General features: G+C 49.1%; 6 protein-coding genes across 6 annotated transcripts; 3 read left to right on the top strand and 3 right to left on the bottom strand.

The window, feature by feature from the left end:
• Positions 1-2,942: 2,942 nt before the first annotated feature.
• CGGC5_v011004 (Transcription factor atf21) lies at positions 2,943-4,332 on the bottom strand (the record flags this gene model as incomplete). The annotated part of the gene is made up of 4 exons (XM_032037354.1): positions 2,943-3,311; positions 3,357-3,882; positions 3,949-3,963; positions 4,307-4,332. 4 exons carry the CDS (start codon positions 4,330-4,332, stop codon positions 2,943-2,945), a joined length of 936 nt encoding a protein of 311 aa, XP_031892374.1.
• A 3,273-nt stretch (positions 4,333-7,605) lies between these two features.
• Positions 7,606-10,072, top strand: CGGC5_v011005 (uncharacterized protein; the record flags this gene model as incomplete). The annotated part of the gene is made up of 7 exons (XM_066152452.1): positions 7,606-7,979; positions 8,036-8,274; positions 8,320-8,342; positions 8,404-8,642; positions 8,694-9,070; positions 9,120-9,950; positions 9,999-10,072. The coding sequence occupies 7 exons, from the start codon at positions 7,606-7,608 to the stop codon at positions 10,070-10,072; spliced, it is 2,157 nt and encodes a 718-aa protein (XP_066008111.1).
• Positions 10,073-11,618: 1,546 nt separating this feature from the next.
• On the top strand, positions 11,619-13,011 carry CGGC5_v011006 (uncharacterized protein; the record flags this gene model as incomplete). The annotated part of the gene is made up of 4 exons (XM_066152453.1): positions 11,619-11,805; positions 11,875-12,193; positions 12,739-12,871; positions 12,949-13,011. 4 exons carry the CDS (start codon positions 11,619-11,621, stop codon positions 13,009-13,011), a joined length of 702 nt encoding a protein of 233 aa, XP_066008173.1.
• Positions 13,012-15,481: 2,470 nt separating this feature from the next.
• Positions 15,482-15,871, bottom strand: CGGC5_v011007 (uncharacterized protein; the record flags this gene model as incomplete). Its single annotated transcript, XM_066152454.1, has 3 exons — positions 15,482-15,599; positions 15,655-15,724; positions 15,781-15,871. 3 exons carry the CDS (start codon positions 15,869-15,871, stop codon positions 15,482-15,484), a joined length of 279 nt encoding a protein of 92 aa, XP_066008310.1.
• Positions 15,872-17,207: 1,336 nt separating this feature from the next.
• Positions 17,208-17,498, bottom strand: CGGC5_v011008 (uncharacterized protein; the record flags this gene model as incomplete). Its single annotated transcript, XM_032033477.1, has 2 exons — positions 17,208-17,364; positions 17,437-17,498. The coding sequence occupies 2 exons, from the start codon at positions 17,496-17,498 to the stop codon at positions 17,208-17,210; spliced, it is 219 nt and encodes a 72-aa protein (XP_031887226.1).
• Positions 17,499-18,236: 738 nt separating this feature from the next.
• On the top strand, positions 18,237-21,290 carry CGGC5_v011009 (uncharacterized protein; the record flags this gene model as incomplete). The annotated part of the gene is made up of 3 exons (XM_032033480.2): positions 18,237-18,321; positions 18,957-19,091; positions 19,156-21,290. 3 exons carry the CDS (start codon positions 18,237-18,239, stop codon positions 21,288-21,290), a joined length of 2,355 nt encoding a protein of 784 aa, XP_031887381.2.
• Between the last annotated feature and the right edge of the window lie 69 nt (positions 21,291-21,359).

A 21,359-nucleotide genomic window follows, 5' to 3' on the forward strand; every position in this document is an offset into this window, starting at 1 on the left:
TAGGACGCTTCCGACCTCCTGTGGTCTTTGTTTGGTCCACTGGGGGAGTTGCTCCCAGGGCATTTTGGACTTGGGTGTGCCCAGCGTCGCTCGGCATGCTTTTTGGAGGAGAAGGAGAAAGAGAGAGAGGGGGGAGGGGAGGGGAGAAAAGAAAAAAAGAAAGAAAAAAAAGAATTAAACAGAAAAGGAGGGGAAGGGGAACAGGCAAGAGGAGACGGGGTCAATAGGAAGAAGTATGACAAGGCGAGAGAGCAAGACAGATCGGGGCCTCGTGGTTTACAGCGGTCGGGTCGCTGGGAGGTGAGGTGCACACCCATGGAAGGTCCCTTCCATCAGGTCGTTTCCACTTGCCTCGGGCCCATGGCTGAAGCAGTTCCCGATTTTTGACCAATCAAAAGCTCCACTCTCTATCGCATGGCAACCACGAGCCACGAGCCACGAGCCACGAGCCACGAGCCACGAGCCACGAGCCACTCATAAGACACTCCAAACTCGGAATAGTCGGGCAAACAACGGGAGGGCATGGATGGATGGAATAGGGAAGAAAACAAAAGAGCATCACCCCTTCGCCCTGTTTCCGTTGCCAGCCTCATCTCAGTGCTGCTGTAGCCTGCATCCGAGATAGGCCACTTTTGCAGCCATCGCACGGGCCGCTTGTCTGGCTAACTCGTTCGTAGGTAGCCATGTACTACTTATGTTACGTTGAGGTTCCGGTCGCACAACGCCGGCGGCTCTCGCGATATACCCCTGAATGATATCGCAGTCGCAGTCGCCGTGCTGGGGAAGCTGATGCTTTGGGCTCGGAGAGGACTCCCCGTGTTCGTCAACATCGTTGACCATCGTTGCCGTCTCATTTTTGGGAGAGTTTGAGCTCGTGGCATATGCCCTACCTGCGGGCCCGACCTTGGCCTTCTTCAGGGGCTGTCGAGTTGTCGAAGAGCTGGCCAGGGGTTTCACAGTATGGCACGCCGGCAGATGCGTTTGGACTTTGGAGAGACTCGCTCATCTCGTTGTTCCACGCCGTCCATCCCCGGCACGAGCAATCGTTTGTCGGAGACAGCAAGTCATCCTGTATTTGCAGACTGGGATAAAGGGCTGTGATATGTCGCGAGTCTCCGTCGTAGCTGCTGAGGCGATGTGGCTTGAATGTGCCGTGTCTCTCTACCTGCTCTTCCAGTCAGCCAATGTTCATGGATGGTTAGGGTAGGTAAGAACTAACAAAAACCCCGGGTAGCGAAAAGGTGAGTTGATGGCGGCGGATGCAAGCCCCAAGTTAAGAGGAAGAGGCAGGTCGTGGTACTGGAGGAGCCAAAAATTGGAAATTGCGACGAGTGAACTGGGGACAAGGGAATATTTGACTGGACTATGAATGGATGGGAAAGCGGTTGTGAACGAGTGCCATGCATGTCGGGGGGGAAGTGCCACGTTTTGCTGGAAAGGTATCCCGTGCGTAGGGCGATAGGGAGACAAGCTTGGAGGAGCAGATACGTTGCGGGGGGGGGGGGGGGGGGGGGGGAGGTGCCAAGTACTCACTGAGTAATCCATTCCGGGCAAGCTGGAAGGTGTGATTGGCCACGGACATTCTTCCCGTCACTAGTTTGTCAAATCTCTCTCCAACTCTCGAAATCCGGTATCCTTGCTTGCACAGCGCAAAAAAAACACCCACAACTCCGACACCTGCTCTTGCCCTGTGTCTAGCCCGCCGGCCATTGGAACTGTGGACAATGAAACGCGAGCTGGCGGAATGATAAACGCGGCAGGGCGATGAGATCGATGGACGGTCGCTGGCGCTGTCCAAGTAGGTGGCAAGGGGAGATAGGTGCCTAAAACAAGTCGAGGCCATGTCAGTACGTGATGTGAGGTATTGGCGCGGGATCAGCAAGAAGGAAGACGCAGGCGCAGCAGCAGCAGCCGCCAGTGATGGATGGTGTTTTGCAGTCCGGAGTCGCTTCCGCATGGGCAAAGCGAATGATTGGCCACGGAATCCTCTCCGAAACGTCCCGACCTGCCCCTTTCATGGAACAGTCAGGGTTCCCCGGCATCGAGGACCAGGGCTTTCATCCATCTCTGGTTCGTCACTGACCCTCCACACCTCGCTTGCAGAAAGATCAGTACCACGGGAGGCACCAGTCTCCGTACCCTGACGCACGGTATCAATGTTGACATTCCATCGTCTGAATCGAGTACACGAGGCAGAAACAGGATTTGGCGACAAGCAAATGTCAATCCATGCCTGGATAGTCTCCCAAGCCTTCAACATCTCACGCTTATTGGACCCCCTAACACTCGGAGCCTTCGTTGCGGCCATGTGGCAGTTGTCTCATCATTCTTACTTACCGTGCGCACGATTAAGCACCATTCAAAGCGGAGGTCATCAGAACATCAGTTTGTCTTGGCGCTTCTCTCCGTCCATCGTTCTTCCGGCCTACTCTATAAGCTTCGACATTTTCCATTCAAGAGCTATTGGCTCCAATTTGTCTCCCTATGACAAGCATCCCGCACAACAAAGATCAGGTTGAGCAACACCTGGCTCACGTACTATCAAGGAGAGATCTCGGAGAAGTACACACACATCTCGCAAGAAGAAGCCCAACTGACCCTCCGAAAACATGCGCCGGCAGGTGGACCGCTGCGAGTACGTCGTAGTGTCTTGTTTCTTGCCGTTGGGTACCACCATCGGGCGAAGAAAACGCTGGAATGAGGGTAAAAAGGTTGAAAATAAGATAAAAAAAAAGGATGCGAGAGGATGCAAAAAGTAAGAGAGAAAGAGAGGAGACGAAGCATCACGCAACACCGCTGTGGAAACCCTCATCTTGACGCCGCGATACTAACTTGTCCAACGCCGGAAATCATCCAGCAGCTTACCAAAAAAACTACCGTGTGTGAAAACGCTCGTCCAGCTGCCGCCTTGGAATGAGCCCGTCGCTGGCGGGGCGTTATTCTCAGATGCACTTGTGTGCCTGGGCACCCGTTGGTACGGCTTGTCCGCTGATGCCACTCGCGGTTCTGGCGATATATCCCTGGATAAGCTCGCAGTTACAGTCGCCGTGCTGTAGGATTTGGTTCTTGAGGGCTAGCACCTCCTCTTTAAGTGCTGCCACGTACGCGTCGAGGTACATCCGTTCTTGTGTGACTTCCTGCTCCTTGACCGCAAGGTCTTCTTCGTATAGTTTCGTCTTTTCCCGGCATCGCTTTGCTGCTGCCCGATTCTTGACGCGGTACTTTTTCATTCCCGGACGCCAGCTCTCACCCTGCTCGCCCACCTCATCTCCCTCGCCCTCATACTTGGTATCGTCGTCTGTCATTGTCACCTTGCCACGGTAAGAATTCGAGCTCGACGGAGATGGTTTGCCTACAGCCCCGATCTTTGCCCTCTTGTGACTTTGTTGGGCGGCCGACCACGTAGGGCGGGACCTCGTGTTGTTAGTTGCCTCTGTCGGTTTTGTCGATTTCTTGGCTCGAGAATGGGGTTCGGTTTGCGACTGCGCATCGGGAGAAGGCCAAGCCTCGCCGCTGTACGTGTTCACGGGCGGTTGTTGAAAAATTTGACATTGGAATGGGGGCCAGTTGTTCGCTTGGGAAGCCCACGTAGCCGTCGCCTGTTCCACACCCATTTCGAAGTATGAAGACTCCAGATGCTGAGCCCCGCCCTCCAAGTGCGGAGGATTTACAAAGTCGACAGAGTCGTTCTCGGCATACTTGGGTTCGACTGCGTGGTCGTCCCACCCGAGCCATTGCTGGTATTGGGGCTCCGCGCCTGGGGTGAGCGAGCAGTTCTGGCCTGGAGGTGTGGGATATAACGCCATGGGTATGAACATGGCGGTATCCGTAGCTTCAAACACACCTGGATAACAGGGGTGGTCTGGCGAGGCCATCGCGTCTCTATGCTCAGTGGTTAGCTGACTTGGAATTTTGAACTGGGCAAGACTCGTCGACGCTTGAGCTTACGGGTGATGGAGGGCCCTTTCAAGATCAGACCGCCTTGTGGTGTGATTGCAAAAGGCTCGCAAAATTCAAATTACTCGGTCAGGCAGCGGCCGTTGCTGAGTTCTTCGTCTGATACGCCAAATGCACGAGAGAAGTTGAAATTGGGATGTGGGATGGCTGGTGGATGGAAATGGAGACGGCAAGCAACGACAGCAGGCCACCGAAGATTGATGGATGCAACTCCGAACTTAATAAAGAGCAGACACATAGCTACTGCGTAGACTGCGGAGTACGTAGAAGGTGAGCCCTAGATTCGCCAGCGAGGCAAGGAGAAGGAACAAGGGTAAGTTGGATGGACCGCTTACTGGGTAGTAGGTACCTATCAAAGTAAATGTGGACAACCATCGCAGGGCGTCTGCCAGCTATGCTCTGCGGCCAAGGCGTGCTCATATCATAGGCATCCAAACATTTGGCCAATGCAGCTGACCGACCACGCTGAAGCGGGGTGGGATGGGACGGGATGGGATGGCATGGGCGAGAGCCGCCTGCCTGCCTGTTTCATTCAACGAGGCCAGTAGGACGCGGTGCAAGCTCCGATGGCTAAGCCATGGCACCCTTCAACCTCGTCCACCTCGTCTACCCTCGTCTACCTAAGGTAGTAGTAGTGTACGCAGTACTCCGCACTTTCAATACGTCTACTACTTTTTCACTCAGGTCTAAGCTCATGACCCGCAAGCGCTGTTAACCTCCTAACCTCTTATCTCGTCGTCTTTTCCACCTGTATTGCCCACCCTGTTCTTGCATGCTGCTGGTCCTATATAGCCCCTCACCCTGTATATTGTGTGTGGTCTTGTTCCCCTGTTCTCCAGCCCACTATCTCGTCTTCTTGCGAGAAATTGGAGCAGAACGAACCCCTGAATGTTTGTACTCAGCGTGCTCAGTATCGCACTTGGGCTCTTCAGCCCCGTAAGCGCATATGCGAGTGTCGGGTTGGTCGACGACTTGAATATCGCGTTCTGCTTAACGCAGTAACAGACTTTCAAGGGTCCAGATCGTATTGCAAGGTAAGCCAGGCAAGTTGTTTCCATCCACTCAATCCTGGCATGGCGAAGTGCTAGGTTATTGCCGTCAAGGATCAGCAATTGGCTAGCAGGTGCCGAGGGGCACCGGACTAGTCTCCGTGCGCATTCCTCCACTCAAGAGACGCACACATACAGGGACTGGCACAAACGCACACACACACACACACACACCACACACACACACACACACACACACACACACACACACACACACACACACACACACACACACATGGACACATGGACACACGACGCACTGCATCCATCCTTGAATACAAACGATGCCCTGGACATCGCGTGATCGCACTTATTTGCATTTACCTTACCTAAAACCCCTATTAGTGTATAATTTATCACCCCTCTACGCTACTTTTACCTATTTATATGTATTAATGCTAAAATATAATAAAGAATATAAGTTATTATATAGATTAGTTACTAACAGCTTTAAAAGATCTTTTTATAGAATTTATACCTTATCTTTATTATTATTTTCATAAAGTTAACTTCTTTTAAATATATATTTTAAAGTATTAAAAAACTAAAACTATTATTTAATATACTAATTTGAAACTTATAATACAATTATTATTTATTTTATTAGTATAGTTAGTAAATTAATATATATTATTATAAAATCTAAGTATAAATTAGTTATTACTATTATTAATAAACCTCTTTTTATAATATAATACTTATAAGATTATATTTTACTTATTAATTATAAAATATTTGAAATATATTAATATTAGAAATCTTATTACTAAATCTATCTAGTAAAATAAAATATATATTAGTATAAATATAAGTATATTTAAAGGTATAATATATATACTTAAGTAGTATAAAGTTATATATAAAGTTAAGTTTATAGTTATAATATAGCCCTCTTATAAAAAGACTATAGTAAAATTCACTTTATATATAAATATAATTCTAGAAATACTATATAAGTATTTAAACTTATACCTTCTATTAATTAAGGAAAATAGTATAGAAACCTTATATATTCCTATTAATAAGTAAACTTTTATATAAAGTTAAATATATATTATAGCTAAATAAACTAGTAGAATAGTAATAGCGCTAGCTATATAGCGTAAAGCTAGTAGTGCTATATATAGTAAAGCTAATTATATTAAAGCTAAATAGCTTATTAAAGCTTTTATAACTTAGTAATACTACTATACTAGAGATAACTTCTTAACTAAAGAGGTTATTAGAAGAGGTTTTTATAGCTAGAAATATAAAAACTCTATTATTATATATAGAGCTTTATATTTATTCTTCTTTTTTATAACTTATAATAAATCTTTTATAATATTTATATTATATAAGAAACATAAAAATACCAACTTCATATTAAATACACCTTTTTTTGAGAAAATAGCAAAAATTAATACTATATAAATTAATATTTATATACTAACTAATAGAGAGAGTATTTATATTATTATTTTTATTTTTATTATTTATTATATTATACATATAGTTATTATTATTATTAATTAGAAATTAAAAGAAATATAAATTCCTTTTTTTACTTTTATAATAATAATATAATGTTTATTAATATTATATAAAATAAGTTACTTTTATATAGTAGAAGTAATATCTAAAAAGTCTAACTTAAATTAGCTAAATAAATTAATACTTAGTTTAAATATATAATAAATATCTTTTAATATTATAATAATATTATTATTATTAAGATATATTATTAAATTATGTTTTATTATAAAAATAAGAGTTTTTATTTCTCTTTATTTTATTATTTTATTTATTTTTATAAAATCTTTTAAAAAGTTATAATTATTAACTATATAAATAATAGCTATAATATTAATATAAAATTAACTATGTTTTTATTTTTATTATTATAAGCTTTTTTATTATTATTTAATTATAAACTAATTAATTAAATAACTTAAAAAGAAATTATTAATATTATTATTTATATTATTAATAAGGCTTCTAGCTATTTATTATTATTTTTACTTAGTTAAAGTAATAAACCTCTTAACTTTATACTTCCTAATAATATATATAGCCTTTAGTTATATAATTATAATTTCTAACTATATTTCTCTCTTAACTTTAGCTATATATATATATTAGTTAATAACTTTACTATTTTAAACTAAGAGACGGCTGAATTGCCGCTATTTTTGGCGGGTTTTGTCGCCGAATTCAGCGGGACATCTGCCAGAAATCCGTCGCCGCTTTAACGCAGCTCGTGTGCCCCACCACGCGCCATTCCCTGTCCCGTCCAGAAGCTTGTACCGCGAGGTACTGCCCAAGTTTCCTCAGCCACATCGTTCGAACCGCCAGGTTCTCCGTCGACCATCTTCTCTTCTCACCCTGGCTTCTCTTGTTTTCCACATAGCCGCTCAAGAACAGCCAGAAATGGCTGCCACAATGAGACCAGAAATGGCTGCCTCCTTGCATTACATAAACTGCGGTCGCCGCCCTCTTCCTGCAGATGTTCTTTCGAAGTTCCCACCTTCTGCAGTCTCTTGACAAGGCCACGTTCCAACTTCCACTTGTCTCCTAGTCGCCAGCCCGACAGTACCAGCTGCCCCCCCTCCATGTCGAGATGTCATCGCGACAGCGCAGAAATGCGGATGCGTACGACTCCGATGCCTCTTTCTCGCCCGACGATGATTGCGACGTTTCCGACCGGGAAAATGGCCTAGACAACGTTGCAAGCAACGATGAGGCCTTCTGCGAATATGACGATGCCGAAACCATCTGTGGGGAAGACGACGCCGACGCCGACGGCGACGGAACTCTCCACGAAGACGATGACTTTGATGTGGAAGACCAGGTCATGCTCTTTGACGGCAACGTTCACCCACCTGAATATTGGCTGCGCGAGTTGGAGAACTTCAACGAGGATGCCTTCGCTTGTCAAGATTACAGCCCCGGGACGACGCTGCTCCTTGACGCCGTGGAGGAACAGTGGCAACAGTGCGGTCTACCGAATTTTGCGCACCTCATGGAAGCTGACATGTCTCTCCGTACAGGTATTGCAAGGTCATCAAGCGCGATGTCCAACAGTGCTACGCGACCATCTCTACCAGACTTCTGCACACCTTTTTCGACTGGTTCCTGAGTCAGAAGGTCGGCAAGGATGGCAGGAAGAAACGCGGAATAAGGAAGAAGAGCTCATTAGGCACATATTGGAAAGTCTTCAGGCTGGTGTACGAGAGAGCTATATGCAACAAGGTTGACTCAAAATTGAACCGCAGCATGCATAGGGAAGGTATCCTTCCCTACCCAGAATCAGTCCCAGAACTAACCAACTCAGGTTTTGCGATCTTTAGCGAAGAAGTACGGTCTAAACGAACAGCGGCGAGCCAATCGATGTATGACGATTGATGACCTCAGACAGCAGATCGAGACCACGCTTAGTACGACGAAGAAATCATTTAAGCTCGGAGAACTACGCATCCTCGCCGTGCTCTATCTTCTCCTCCTTGCTCCCGCCGGGTCTCGGCCAAAAGCGACATTGGATCTGCGCTTTAAGGATGTCAAGGTTGCTTTGGCAAGAGATCCAGAAGGCGGGCCACACAAGCTGCTTGTTCGGTTCACTCCGGAGTTTACCAAGACCTACCTCGGCGAGAAGGAACAGTATGTGTGGTCCTCGCGTGATACAACAAGCGCGGCTAACTAACATCTCAGGAAAACATACACAATTCCCGAGACGATGTTCGATCCGTCCTTGCTCTTGAGCCCCCATGTTTTTCTCCTGGGCATCCTCTTTCGACATCGAGCTTTCCGTGCTCCGAGCCTCACATCACCGCATCACCTTCGCAACCTCGACATTCATCCTGGCGAGCGAGAGCTTCCACTGCCCCTGAGAGAAGACCTCGGCGAAACCTATATCTTCCGTCGAGCTGTCGAGACGTTGACGGGCTATCAAATTTCCCCCAACGAACGCATATCCTCCGGCATGATGGCAGCCTGGATCAAGAGGATCGGCGAGATTCTAGGCTTCGAGTATCCCACGATAGCTTACAACCTGCGCTACAATGCGGCCAACGCGTTTGACCAAAGCGGTTCGTCATGTACAGCCCTCCGTGCGACCTATGCTAACTCTATTCGCAGTCGACGTCAGCGAGGCGCTGAGAAACCTGGCCATGGGACACGGCAACTCCGATCCTTTCCAGAGGCACTATCTAGGGCGGAACATCTCCGCGGATCTTTGGGGCATACTTCGCGGACAAAAGCCACAGCAGGCACTTCTCAAACAGTCTTGCAGCATTGGTCACTCCATATCCCAGCGCCGTCCCATTGATCTCACGGCAGAGCAGTCTGCCTCTGTGTTGACGCATCCGACCATCAGAAGTCTGACGAAAGCTGCCATGGGACTACGTCCTGGTTCCCAACAGTACAAAGATACCAAACGAGCTATACGAAACGAAAAGCAAAGGCTCAGGAGAGAACTGAAACAGACTGTTCGAGATGAGTGGACTGATGAGCAGGCCACAGACGACATCGAGCGCCAAATCCACGGCGTTGGGTTTTCCGAACCCTCGACTGGGGATTTTAGTCGTCCTCAGCAGCCGGCACAGAAGCGATTGCTCACAAAGCTTACAGCCCCGCTTGTCGCGACATTGGAAGGGCAGTACTGTCGGAGAGATAATGCCATCGAAGCAGTATCTGCGTACTGTACCGTTCAGGAAGGATGTGCGGTACGCCGGCCCCAACATGGCCCGAAAGAGGACAGGATTCCTCCTTCGCCAGTCACCCCAAGAGAGGGCAGCTCTTTATACGAAGCTACCTTGTCCGTTTTTGTCGCCAATAAGAAGGAACGGCCAAGACGGTGCTTCGTGTGTATTGGTCAAGCCTTGTGTCTGCCAGCAGATGACGAACAGCGGCTGAACGAACTTAGCCATGAGTTCTACACCCCCAGTGACTTGACCAAACACTTCAGACGTAAGCACCTTTCTAAGGTTGCAGATTGCGATCGCTTAATTTGCAAAGTATGTGATGTGGCTCTCAAAAACAAGATGCATTTTCAGCGTCATGCCATAGAGGTACACGGCACCGTGACTTGAGTAGTGGCCATGTCGCAAAGCAGAAGTCCTCAGAAAGGTGATGCTGGTTGGGGTGAAGTTGACACGAAACCGACATCACTCAACTGCGACTACCCAAGCGTGTTGCCTCGCCTGCAGAGTTGTGCCATACGGAATGGTTGTTGCCGGTCTCGACTGTCGGGCGGTACATCAAATCGCAAACTGTCATGATTGTATGATATTGTGGTCATCAGAGATGCATCTCGGTGGAGCAGCAGCAGCGCCACATCAGTACGACAACGACTGCAGGTGTCCTTGGGCTTTTGGTGCTTAACGCGATTAGCTGTCTATATATATGTCTAGATTCCCAATATGTTAAGTATTTAGACGCTGTCCAAACATCGCCGCTGATTTAGAGGGGATGGGTATAAAAGCCATACACGACTAGATCTGTTGAGCAGAGCAAGTCCATTTTTCTTCAAAAATCTGCCTCCTACAGCCTTTCCCAGTCATTCTCTGTTTGATCTGCTCGGAGTGCCCCAGCAAAACACCATGTCTGACTAACACTGCTAACGGACGTACCAAGTTGTACCACAGACCAAATGAAAGAAAGCTCCCCATCCACAGTACATCCGTCAACCACAGCGCGATAGACGTGAAGTTCTCTCCCACACGAGGAAGCATACGCAAGAGCCAGGCCGGTGCTGGCGCATCGATTTTAGTCCGTCGGTCCGGCACGTCGGTTCTAGCACGTCGGTTCTAGCACGTCGGTTTTGGCATGTCGGTTTTAGCACCGCAACGGCAGTTTTTGCACGTCGGTTGGCCCCGAAATTTCGTAAAGAGGCAATTCATAATCTTCATCGATTCATCCTCAAATGTATTTACATCAGCGCAGCATTTGTCCTGGACACCTATTGCATTGCGCTATCTCATGTTGCCTTAGAAGTAGTGTGAAGCATGATGAACCTAAGCCAGATTAAACTTCAGCTGATATTCAGCATGGAAGTACTGGTCATGGCATAAACCTGAACATGGCGTTGAAGTTATCATCAGTACGTGTCTAGCTTTGAAGTGGGGCAACTATCTTCACAAGCTATGGTCTTCACCTCGCATGACGCCGGAAGTGCCAGAATGCGCGCAAAAGCTCCACCCGTCTTCTTGAATCCCGGAATTCTGGCTTTTCGCGATATCAATAGTTGACACTGGTAGAGAGACAGCAACACAAAGTAACTGGTCTTAAGAGAAGAGATACCTACAAGGCAGCATCGGTCCTGTCCTATCAAACGGCGGCGCTTAGCAGGAATGCAGAAGCCTTTGTTATCGGGCGAGCATAAGCGCCGCGAGTAATAAGCAGGACGAGGCAGGGTACGAGGGATTGATGTGGAAGGCTATTATTAGCATGGGGTTTCATATGGGTTCGGCCTTTCTGTACATTGTCTCTATGCCTTATAGTGCAGCATCAGGACCCCATCTCCCCAACGTCCATGCGTGGTAAATCTGTGCTTCTTCCCAGTAGAAAGTGCCCATGGACTTCGAAGCCGCTACAGCCATGCCGTCAAGGAAGGAATGCGATGGGCTGATAGACAGAATGGATGTCCTTCCCATCCTTCTTGAGCGCGTCAACAGATTGCTGAATCTCTTGCAGCAGTCATCGATCACCAACTCGCTTGCGTCGGATTCTCTAGTGGAGGATGCGATCTTCCACTCCTTATCCAGAGTCGGGGCCGAAGTTAGGTTTCTTGACGAAACCATCAAGCGATATCTCAATTGCTCCGGTAAGCCTGGCTGATAGCTAAGCGTCAGTCTGATCTACCAATCCTTACCAAAACATGGGTTTCCTCTAGATCTCGACACTGGCAACATCGTGGATGGGTCTAAGCGCCTTCTCGCCTTCGCTCCAGCATACCCTAACGAGTTTCTTGTTGATTTTACAACGGAGCAAACTGTAGGTTTTAGCCGCGAGCTCAGTACTGCGTTCGTTGTTGACGTCGGTCCCGATGCCAAGTCCGGATCCGCCACCGAGCGGAGACCCGATCATAAGCCTCACTCGAAGTCCATCATGACGTTGATTGATGAAGCGGTCGAGCATGTCCACGTCGGTTGGCTATCATGCCGAGACCAAGCTCAATTCAGACAAAGGCTTGTTCAATTTTGTCCAGGACGGTACGTTGATGACGTCCTTTTGATTGCTATCCTCCAGGTAGTATGTAGCACTTCCACGCTGCAGATTATAGACCCATTGCTTGTGAGGCTTACGGAGCCGTTCTTGACCTCGGGTGCCTCCGCGTTTGCCAAAGGGTTTGACGGTATCATACTGCCAATCAACGTCAACGCACGAGATCATATGTCAGATCACAATAAAAACCACTGGATTCTTGCAATCGTCAACTGGAAAACGGGAACATTTGACGCATTTGGAATGCAGCCCACTGCTTTTTCTCAATGGAGCCAAAGGGTTGATGAATATGTCTCGGACCTTCGTGGCGCAGTGATGCAACTCGACAAAAGGTCTCACGAAGTAGGAATCATTAATATCATTCTTTAAGGTATCATATTTTCACTCACATCCATCAGCTGGGACCGTATTCAGACGACGCATGCTGCGCTTTCCTCTGCGCTTACGCTCTCGAGCAGTACTTGGGTCGGGCACCTCAACGTCACAAACGATGGCCCACGGGTCCCTCACTGAGAGAACATTACTTGCGCAGACTTCTTGCCCAGTGGGAGCGGCCGTACGGCCATCCTACCAAGGACCGCGGCACTCAGGTTTTGGTGGCGTACCAAGGCATGGATAACCGCGTCTCTGTCGACAAGCCGAAGCAACGACAGGCGCTGGTCGAAGTGAGTCGACACGACATCAGCGACGTTGAGCAATTTTCCGAACCCGAGACAAGCGGCCGTACTCTAGGTGAACTTAGCGAAGCGCGGCGGGGCTGCGATGGAAAACGCACGGACGTACCAAGGGCGTCAACGTGCCATAGATTGTTTCATTAGCCGCCGCCCCCTTTACAATTCTCTGACATGAAAGACAGCCGCATATTCTGGATATTCAAGAATGGCCATTGGTTTTCCGGAGACTAGAATCCGTTTATTGGTTTTGGAATGATACTGCATTTTTGAAACAGACTTGACCATTAGTGGCAGGGTGTGTTCATAGGATTTAGGTACTTCGTGACTACACCATGGCAACACGGTCATTCCAGTACTTTATGCGTGTTTAACTTTCACTGGACGTGCTTCGCAGCCTGGTTCTACGATTGCCTCGGACCAAAGTACTTCTTCTGAGTCCCCCCGTTCCTGAAATAGAACTAGTGAAATGTGTCTTTCTTTCGAAGCAGCATGTATTCCGGAACCATGGTACTTCCGCAAGGTACCTTCATTCCAGAATAACTGAGTGATAATACTGCTTCTTGTATTTTGGATAACGTGGGCATTCTAGAATAATGGGTACTTCTCAGATGTACCTTAATTCTAGAACTGAGTGATAATACTGCTTCTTGTATTTTGGATAACGTGGGCATTCTAGAATAACAGGTACTTCTCAGATGTACCTTAATTCTAGAACTGAGTGATAATACTGCTTCTTGTATTTTGGATAATGTTGAGGGCATTCTAGAATAACAGGTACTTCCTAGATGTACCTTAATTCTAGAATTGAGTGATAATACTGCTTCTTGTATTTTGGATAATGTTGAGGGCAGAGACAGATAGTGGAAACGTGAAATCTAGGGACACATGCCCTTCCCTTTTGAATCCAATCTCCCTACTATGCTTAGGGAACAATTTTACAGCATATATCTACACGGAGGGGGGGTGGCACAGGGGACGGAATGCTGAGGCAAATCGAGTAGCTACATTCGGATCGACGTAGTTGTATGTAGTTAGCCTCCCACTGTTCATAGATTTTGCAAATGCAGAAATAATCACATAAACTCCAAAAATAGATATGGTAATATGCTTGGTCTTTCTTGCAGTGGCCCCTTGACTTTGGGCGATGTCAGAATTTTCCAAGCCAAGGCCGCCGCCTTCCCATCAAGTTCTTCCCTCCGATAGGTAAGGGGAGCGGTAGTGTTTGAGCTCACATCTGTCTGGAGAGCAAGCATGCAAACGAAATGTGACTGATGCGGATCCACGTCTGTTGCACTTGAGGTTATTGATTAGTTAACATAGCGGAAACAATCGCCACGAATGGGAGTGAAGTGTGTGATGTATACGAAGCTGGCTAAAGTGGCCTGCCAGGCCAGAGACCGGAAGAAGGGCCTGGGCGGCGCTGGGCGCACGGAGTGCCTCCGGTCAGGTACTGCCACAGTTACTATCATGCGATGCAAACCTCTCTTGAACTGTTACGTCCACATTTTCTTCAATTCTGGTTTCTTTGTTATCTGGATTGACGGCAAGTGTCATCTCAAATATGATTCCAGTCTGTGGAAGCTCATCGACCTGTTGGAGCAAGGCTATGGGCGCATCCTGTCACGTATCAGTCATGTAAGAGCTTGGTATTTGGTCTTCCGACCAGATGTTGTGCCTTTGAGCCCGCTGGCTCAACGGTGGTCACCCCAAGCACTTTCCTTTTGCCACAAATACTATGTTCCAGACACAATCGAAAAGGTTGAGGCGTCGTCCGACTGGAGACATTATGAATAAGATGAGAGTAAAAGCGGTTGACTGAGAGAAATGATACTGGGCTGGACTGCAGCAGCAGTCTCTCTTCGTCGCAGGTTGCACGTCTACGTAGGGTCATCTTGTGCTAATGAAACTGACAGGCGAAGGGTGCACATCAGAGGAAACCAGGAACATGGACGGGGAGTAGTTGATTGAGGGTACAGCATCGAAAACATACTCACAAAAGTGGCAGCGTTAAGAGAAAAGACAAACAGGGTAGGCGGTGGGTCATAGGAAAAGTAAGGAGAGGGACGAGAGGCCATGAGTAAGTAAGGCAGACAGCTGGAACACAGGAGAAAAGACCGGGGATGAGGAACGAAGGGAGAGGATTAAAGTACAGGAGAGACGTAAGTAGGAAACTGTGAAGAGACGCGCCAGACAGACCGGTGACAAGGTGCGCTCGAATGTCTGCTATTGAAGGAAAGTACGAAAAGAGCAAACGGCAGGGACGAAGTAAAGGATGAGGGGCAGAACAGCAACGGGGTGCGCTCAAGTGGACTGGGGGTGTCTGTTGCTGGTACGCTTGAAAAAGAGGAAACAAAGAGAGGTGTAGTGGAGAGCGTAGAGGACGGGAGAGGCGAACAGAGGCGTGCCAACCTTTGACATGAATACTGCAGAAGCTGGTGAGGCTGCGGGATGAGGAGACTTTACATAGCTTCTGTGTCATTGATGGAGAGCAAACAGAGCAACCCGATCCGTAGATCGATAGTAGGCACATCAACTTCTTATATGCTAGGCTAAGCATATCCGTACCGGCTGAAGAGATTCTATACATTACGTCCCATTCATTCACTTGCTCCGCGCAGCTGAGGGATCAATTTCGTCAACATGGACGGCTACGCCATAGAGAATCAGAAGACACATCCAAAACGAAATTTCGCATTCGGCAGAAGTCCCCTCTACATAACTAATTACGGGTCAACTATCGCTCGCGAATCCAAAGTATAAACGCAAGTCGGTACACAATCACAAATCCGGAGCTTCGTCGCGAGGCCTTCCGCGCATCAGAAAACGGAACGAGGCGACACAGGACTACCTAGCAGCATGAACACGCCATGAACGCAGTCGTGCTATTCGGTACAACTTACGAGCATTGCCTCGACGCAGAAGGCTGGGTCTGGAATGCTCTGTAGATTGAGCCTGGGGGAAAGAAAGAACCAAGGTGTACCATAAGTACATATCACGATTCCGCCTGTAGGACAGTCAACGCAAAGAAAACGAACAGCAGTAATTACGGGCGGTATAGAGAAGCCGCCATCAAACACAGGAGCAATACAGAGGAGGCCCTTAGAAGACAGGTCTGTCCTAAAGAGTATCTCTTGTCTTCTCCCCGCTTGACAAAAGTAGCACTCGGACAACCCATTTCTCTCCATGCGCCAACCTTCAGCGTTGCAGCATCGTCCTCTCGCGTGCTCAGAACTATGCTCAACTGACAAGAGGGTGAACTTGGGGCAAACCATAGTCTTCGGAGTGGGAGTGCGGCAAGGATGAGGCAGAGAGAAAGACATGAGGGAATGGAAAGGGTCGAGAAGCGGGCAGTCCCGAAGAGCCTCTCACACCGATCGCAGAGATAAGGTTGTGAGGGTTGAGTCAAAGGGACGAACGAGGTAGAAGGAGAGAGTTAGGGTAGCGTTGACAAGGGTGGCACTCCCGAGGAACCCCTTCTCCCGGAGCGCCACCCCTGTTGAGGGCACAGGAACGAAGAAATTGTCCAACGGAGGGAAAGAATGAACCGGAGGCCGGGGGCGCGGGACCGGGCGGCAGGCACTCAGAGGCAGGTGGTTGCCTCTGAGTGCCTGCCTTGTGGAGGGGAGAGTGAGAAAGATGAGGGGTAGAGGAAGGAAGACGACGGAGGGAGGGGGGAGGGACGATACGAGCCTTCGGGGAGAGGTGAAGAGTCGACAGGGGCACTCAGAAGCAAGTGGTTGCTTCTGAGTGCCGTCCTTGACAGAGGGAATGAATCGAAGGAAGGTGGGGAATCGAGAAAGGGGGGGAAGCGCTTCCAAACAGACCCCCCGCCCCTGCTGTCAGTGGAAGAGGGAGAGAAGGAAGAGTTAGAGGGGTCAAGAGCAGAGTCGCTTAAACAGGAAGAAACGGTCGCAAGACCAAAGCGCTTGCCCACAAAACACTCTTCTCCCGAGTCAGAAATCGAGCAGAAAGTATTAAAAGACTTACTCACAGACATGGGTTTACCTCAGGAAGGAGAGAATTTCACTTGCCATTCGCAAGTTGGTGGGTGGTTAAGAGGGAAAGCATGAGATGTCGTCACTAGATGAATTCGAAGACAGCTTAGTCGATGTGCCTTGCTATCTCGCATCCAAATGTAGGGTTGCTATCAGCAGAAGCCGACGCCGTGCGCAATAACTAGACTGGATCGTGCTGCGAGTGTTTTTTTTTCGCGGCGCAGAAAGGAGTGGCCGCTTTGGTATATTGGCATGTGGCGAATATCGGCTTGCTCAGGCTCCGCGACAGATTCAGCTCGTCGTTAGAGGCGCAGAGAGGGCGTAGAAAAACGTTATGGCGTGACAGTCGATCTGATTGACTTCAAAATACTCGTCTCCATCGCAATCGTGTGCTCTTCAATGGCGGGTTTGGCTTGGTCGGAAAACCTGTAGGGGCGGAACGGAACGAGAGGTTGATCCATCTCGCTTTTTTCCAATCTCGATATGCTCCTGGGCGATTTCGATGAGATAGTGGTCAGCATCTGTAGCTACGGTGTCCTGCGATCACATTTTCTTACTTACGCAACAAGGCTGCGAGGGCTTTTGCGGACCCATGGTAAGCTATCATCGTTGTCGAGCACCATGTTAAGAGCCAGTGAGTGATACATTTCGTCTTGCTGTTGACGCCTCCAGCATCAGAGACTGCTCCTGTCGCTGCTGATTCCGTGACGGTGTGCCGACGTGCGATCAGCTGTGGCCCGGCATTGAGAGACAGGTTGTCGCCTGCCGTTTTTTTCAATCGTTCTTTCGACATCGGCAAGTCTGAATGTGCGGCGGGATGTATTTCTTCAGGCAGCTTTAGGCGGTCGCGGTTTGCCATGGAAGCCACGCGAAATAGCGGATGCCTGTGTTCAATCTATTGGTGCTGTGTCATGCTATCCGTTCCAGCAAATTGATGTCAAAAGGAAGGTTATGCTTGCCCGACGACACAGTCGAGGCAGTATGGTTGGGGGAAGAGGTGATCAAAGTCGTGGAGGTTCGACCGCACCCAGTTACCAGATTGCACAGAGCAAACTGACAACGCTCGAGAAAATTCGTAGGAGGGGGGAAACGCCCGCTGACTTGTGCGTAGGCAAGAGAATGGCCTGATTCCAAGCATTTCAATGTGACCCTGTGTTGGTAGGTGTGGATATTGGTAGCACTGTCGCGTCGCGAACGACCTGACTGGCGGTTGTGCTTAGCCCTGCTGAGTCCCGGATACACCTAGTGCGATACGCCTTCTATGGTGATTGGACAAAGAGTATCTTACCCTGCCTCTTTCTATTTTTGGTAGCGTTGTTGGCCAGGGTCCCAAAAGTCTAGGGCTGATTTGGACGCTTGGCATGCTCCGGAAGGAAGTTGAGGATTCCGCGCCGGAGCGCTTCCCCGGTCGCACCCACTTGCCTGTGCCTGTAGGTATTTCACGGAGTGAGTCACCTTTTTAACGTAACGTGCCGCGGTGACATTATGTAGCACTCGTTGGTGGGATTCTTAATTGTGGCCTGATTTACGAAATGACCAGCTAATTCCAGCGACTGGTGGGATGAGCCCGTTGCGATTGTTGGCGCTCATTGGCATTTAGCAATAGGGGAAAGGCAACCGAGCTCGAATGACTTATGATTACATTGCCAGACCAGGAGCGAAGCGCTCGCCGCGCAATGAGCGCACCGAACCCATCATAAGTGGCGTCTCCCAACGCATGCGATCTCACGCGAAGAAGAACCAGACAATATGCCTCTACAAGTGACCACCTGAATTCAAATCACTCTTCCACCATTAACCATCGCCTGCGGCACACGGAATGAAACATCTATTGTGGTGCCACCGTGACTATGAACAGCTGTCTGGCTGTCGCAGTTTTGCGTCTGTTCCCCCCCGGCTCATTTGCTTAGACAGTGATTAAAGAGCTGCTCGATTCGCCCGGTAAGGTGCAGTTGCGCGTGAAGCTGATGATAGCTGTCTCGTCGGTTTTGAACGTCACGCTGCATTGCCTTTCCCCGTCTTGAACTCCATCCCCCTAAAATACGGCAGCCAAACAGACGTGTGGTGATCGCTGACAACAGAGTACGTCGAAAACGTAGCCAATCGCAACCCTGCGATAACATTAGGTAGAGAGGATGAAGGCACCAACCCAAACGGAATATACTATGCGGGGAAAGTGCATTCTAGAAAATCTCTTCGCACTTCCAACTTTCCCAGTCTGTTGTCAGTCCGATTTTTTGACTTTGTTCACGATGACTGATTCCCCGCCCTCAACCATAGTCGGCTGCCTCCTCGATGTGTCCGCGTCCATGCGCGAAGCTCTTGAGACGGACGGATTCGATGAGCGAGCAACTGATCGCCTTAGCGCTGTTCTCCGCGCAGCTCTGAAGCTCGCTCAGTCAGAGCGACGTCACAGCCCTGATGCCATTGTTTTTATTGGCATCTTTGGACTTGATACCGACAACGAATACCCACCAGCAATCGATCTTTGCGAAGTTACTAGTGCGCTGCTGGGGCCCTCTGGGGAACACCGGTCCGGCCATGACCTGCTTATCGCGCGAGCTGATGCTGAAGGCGTACCGCACGTCAAGAAGTATATTCTGGGGAAACTTACGGAGAATGAGGCGCGAGTCGTCGATGCACATCTTGAGCGTCATCAAGACAAGATCGAAGACTTTGTCGATGCGATCCCGGTCGAGGAGGAGATACGTATGGCAAAAGAGAAGGTCAAAGGTGAAGTTGCATATGGTGGCGCGGCCGCCGGTCTCGCTTGCGGTGGTCTCATGGGTGCCGCGATTGGTGCTGGCATCGGTCTACTTGCTGGCAAATTAGCTGCTGATAAGGGCGAAGATCGCGAGGTTGAGAATTCGGAGGCGTTGAAGCTTGCGCGCCGCATGTGCAAGGAATGGCTGAAAGACTTTACCAACCTGACGCCGCGGCCAGTGGTTGAAGTAGTTCGTCTGTTGGAGCGACTGCTAGAACGTCAGGAGGCAGAGGATGAAACCGCCAACCCCACTTTGCTGAACACGCTCCGCCAGTACATGTACGGCCGAACACCGATGCGGCACGCGTTGGACCTTTCACTGGAGATTTTTAAAGGGCATCCTGAGATAAAAGACCGCGTTCTCGTTGTGATATCAGACGGCTTCTCCACTGACGGGGATCCGATGCCTGTAGCGCGAAGCCTACAGGATGCGAACGTGAGTATTGCATCTATTTACCTCACCAGCGACGCCGAAGCAGCTCAACGCTCCTTGCACTACCAAGCGGCGGACAGCTGGCATCATGGCCAGCGCTTGCTATTCAATATGGCATCAAGAGTCGCCGGCGTGGCGCATCCAATTCCAGCCCTGGCTTCCATGGGCTGGAGCATCCCCTCAGCCGGTGAGGTCGCGTTGCATGCCACCGTGTCAACCTCGGCAGCTCTCAACGAGATATGTTCACTACTACTATCGGCACGCCTTGGTACAGCAAATCTGCTGCTTGACGTCGCAGGCAGATTCAAGCTCGACGCGTATATCAACGACCAAAACATTCGCGGACAGCAAAATCCCTCGGATCAAGGGCATGAGTCCACGTGCTATGCGCACGCCGCCGCCGCAGTGATTTGTATGGCCATGAGTCGAATCTCTGGCCGGGAAGGCGGGTACGATGACATCGGAATAGTTCGGCAACGGATCTTGAAAGAGTACACGACAGGGCCTAGTGAACAAAATGCCAAAGACCTCTTCGAAGATGCTGCTCGTTGGTATCGGCTGCGACTCCTGGAGGTAGACGAGGATGCAGCCCGCCAAGCGGTGCTCCGTCGGCGCCCTGTGCTTGCGACGTTTCATCTTTCACGTGAAGGATGGGGTGTGTTCTGCGGCCACTTCAAACAACCGGAAGACGGGCCCAATGAACCGGAAGATGGGTCCACTGAATCGGAAGATTGGTCCACTGAACCCGAAGATGAGTCCACTGAATCTGAGCCAGTCCTGAAACGGGCTCAGATGATGGAGCACCGTTCTCTACCCAGTTACGGTGGTCATGCTGTGGTGTTAGTTGACTGCAAACCTGACCGCCTCACCTTTCTGAACTCGTGGGGCAAGGATTGGGGTACCAACGGCAGCTTCAGCGTCGAAGACCACACAGTACTGGAATTAGATGGGTGCCCAATGCGGTTCTACGACGTCTACTGGTTGCTGGCTGATCTGACTCCTATGGAGCGTCAAGCACACAGTTCCGAGATAGACGCGGAGGTGAGCCGGCTTGCCAAGCAGTACCCAGGCATATTCGACCTCAAGCTGCGCTGTCCCCACTGTGGAGCTGACACGCCTCTCAGTGGGTTTGTCAGTAACGCCGACAGCATCCGTCGAGTGCAATGCGTGAAGTGCCCTCGGACTTTCACACCAGAGCCTGAGTATCTCAGAGACTAAGTGTCGCGTATGGGGCGTCTATAGGAAAGTGGATAGAAGCATGTCATGTCAGAACTTGCCATTGTGGCC

This window comes from Colletotrichum fructicola (assembly GCF_000319635.2).
Source record: "Colletotrichum fructicola Nara gc5 chromosome Unknown KSG_Nara_v1_contig06, whole genome shotgun sequence".
In the NCBI taxonomy this organism is placed as follows: Eukaryota; Fungi; Ascomycota; class Sordariomycetes; order Glomerellales; family Glomerellaceae; genus Colletotrichum; species Colletotrichum fructicola.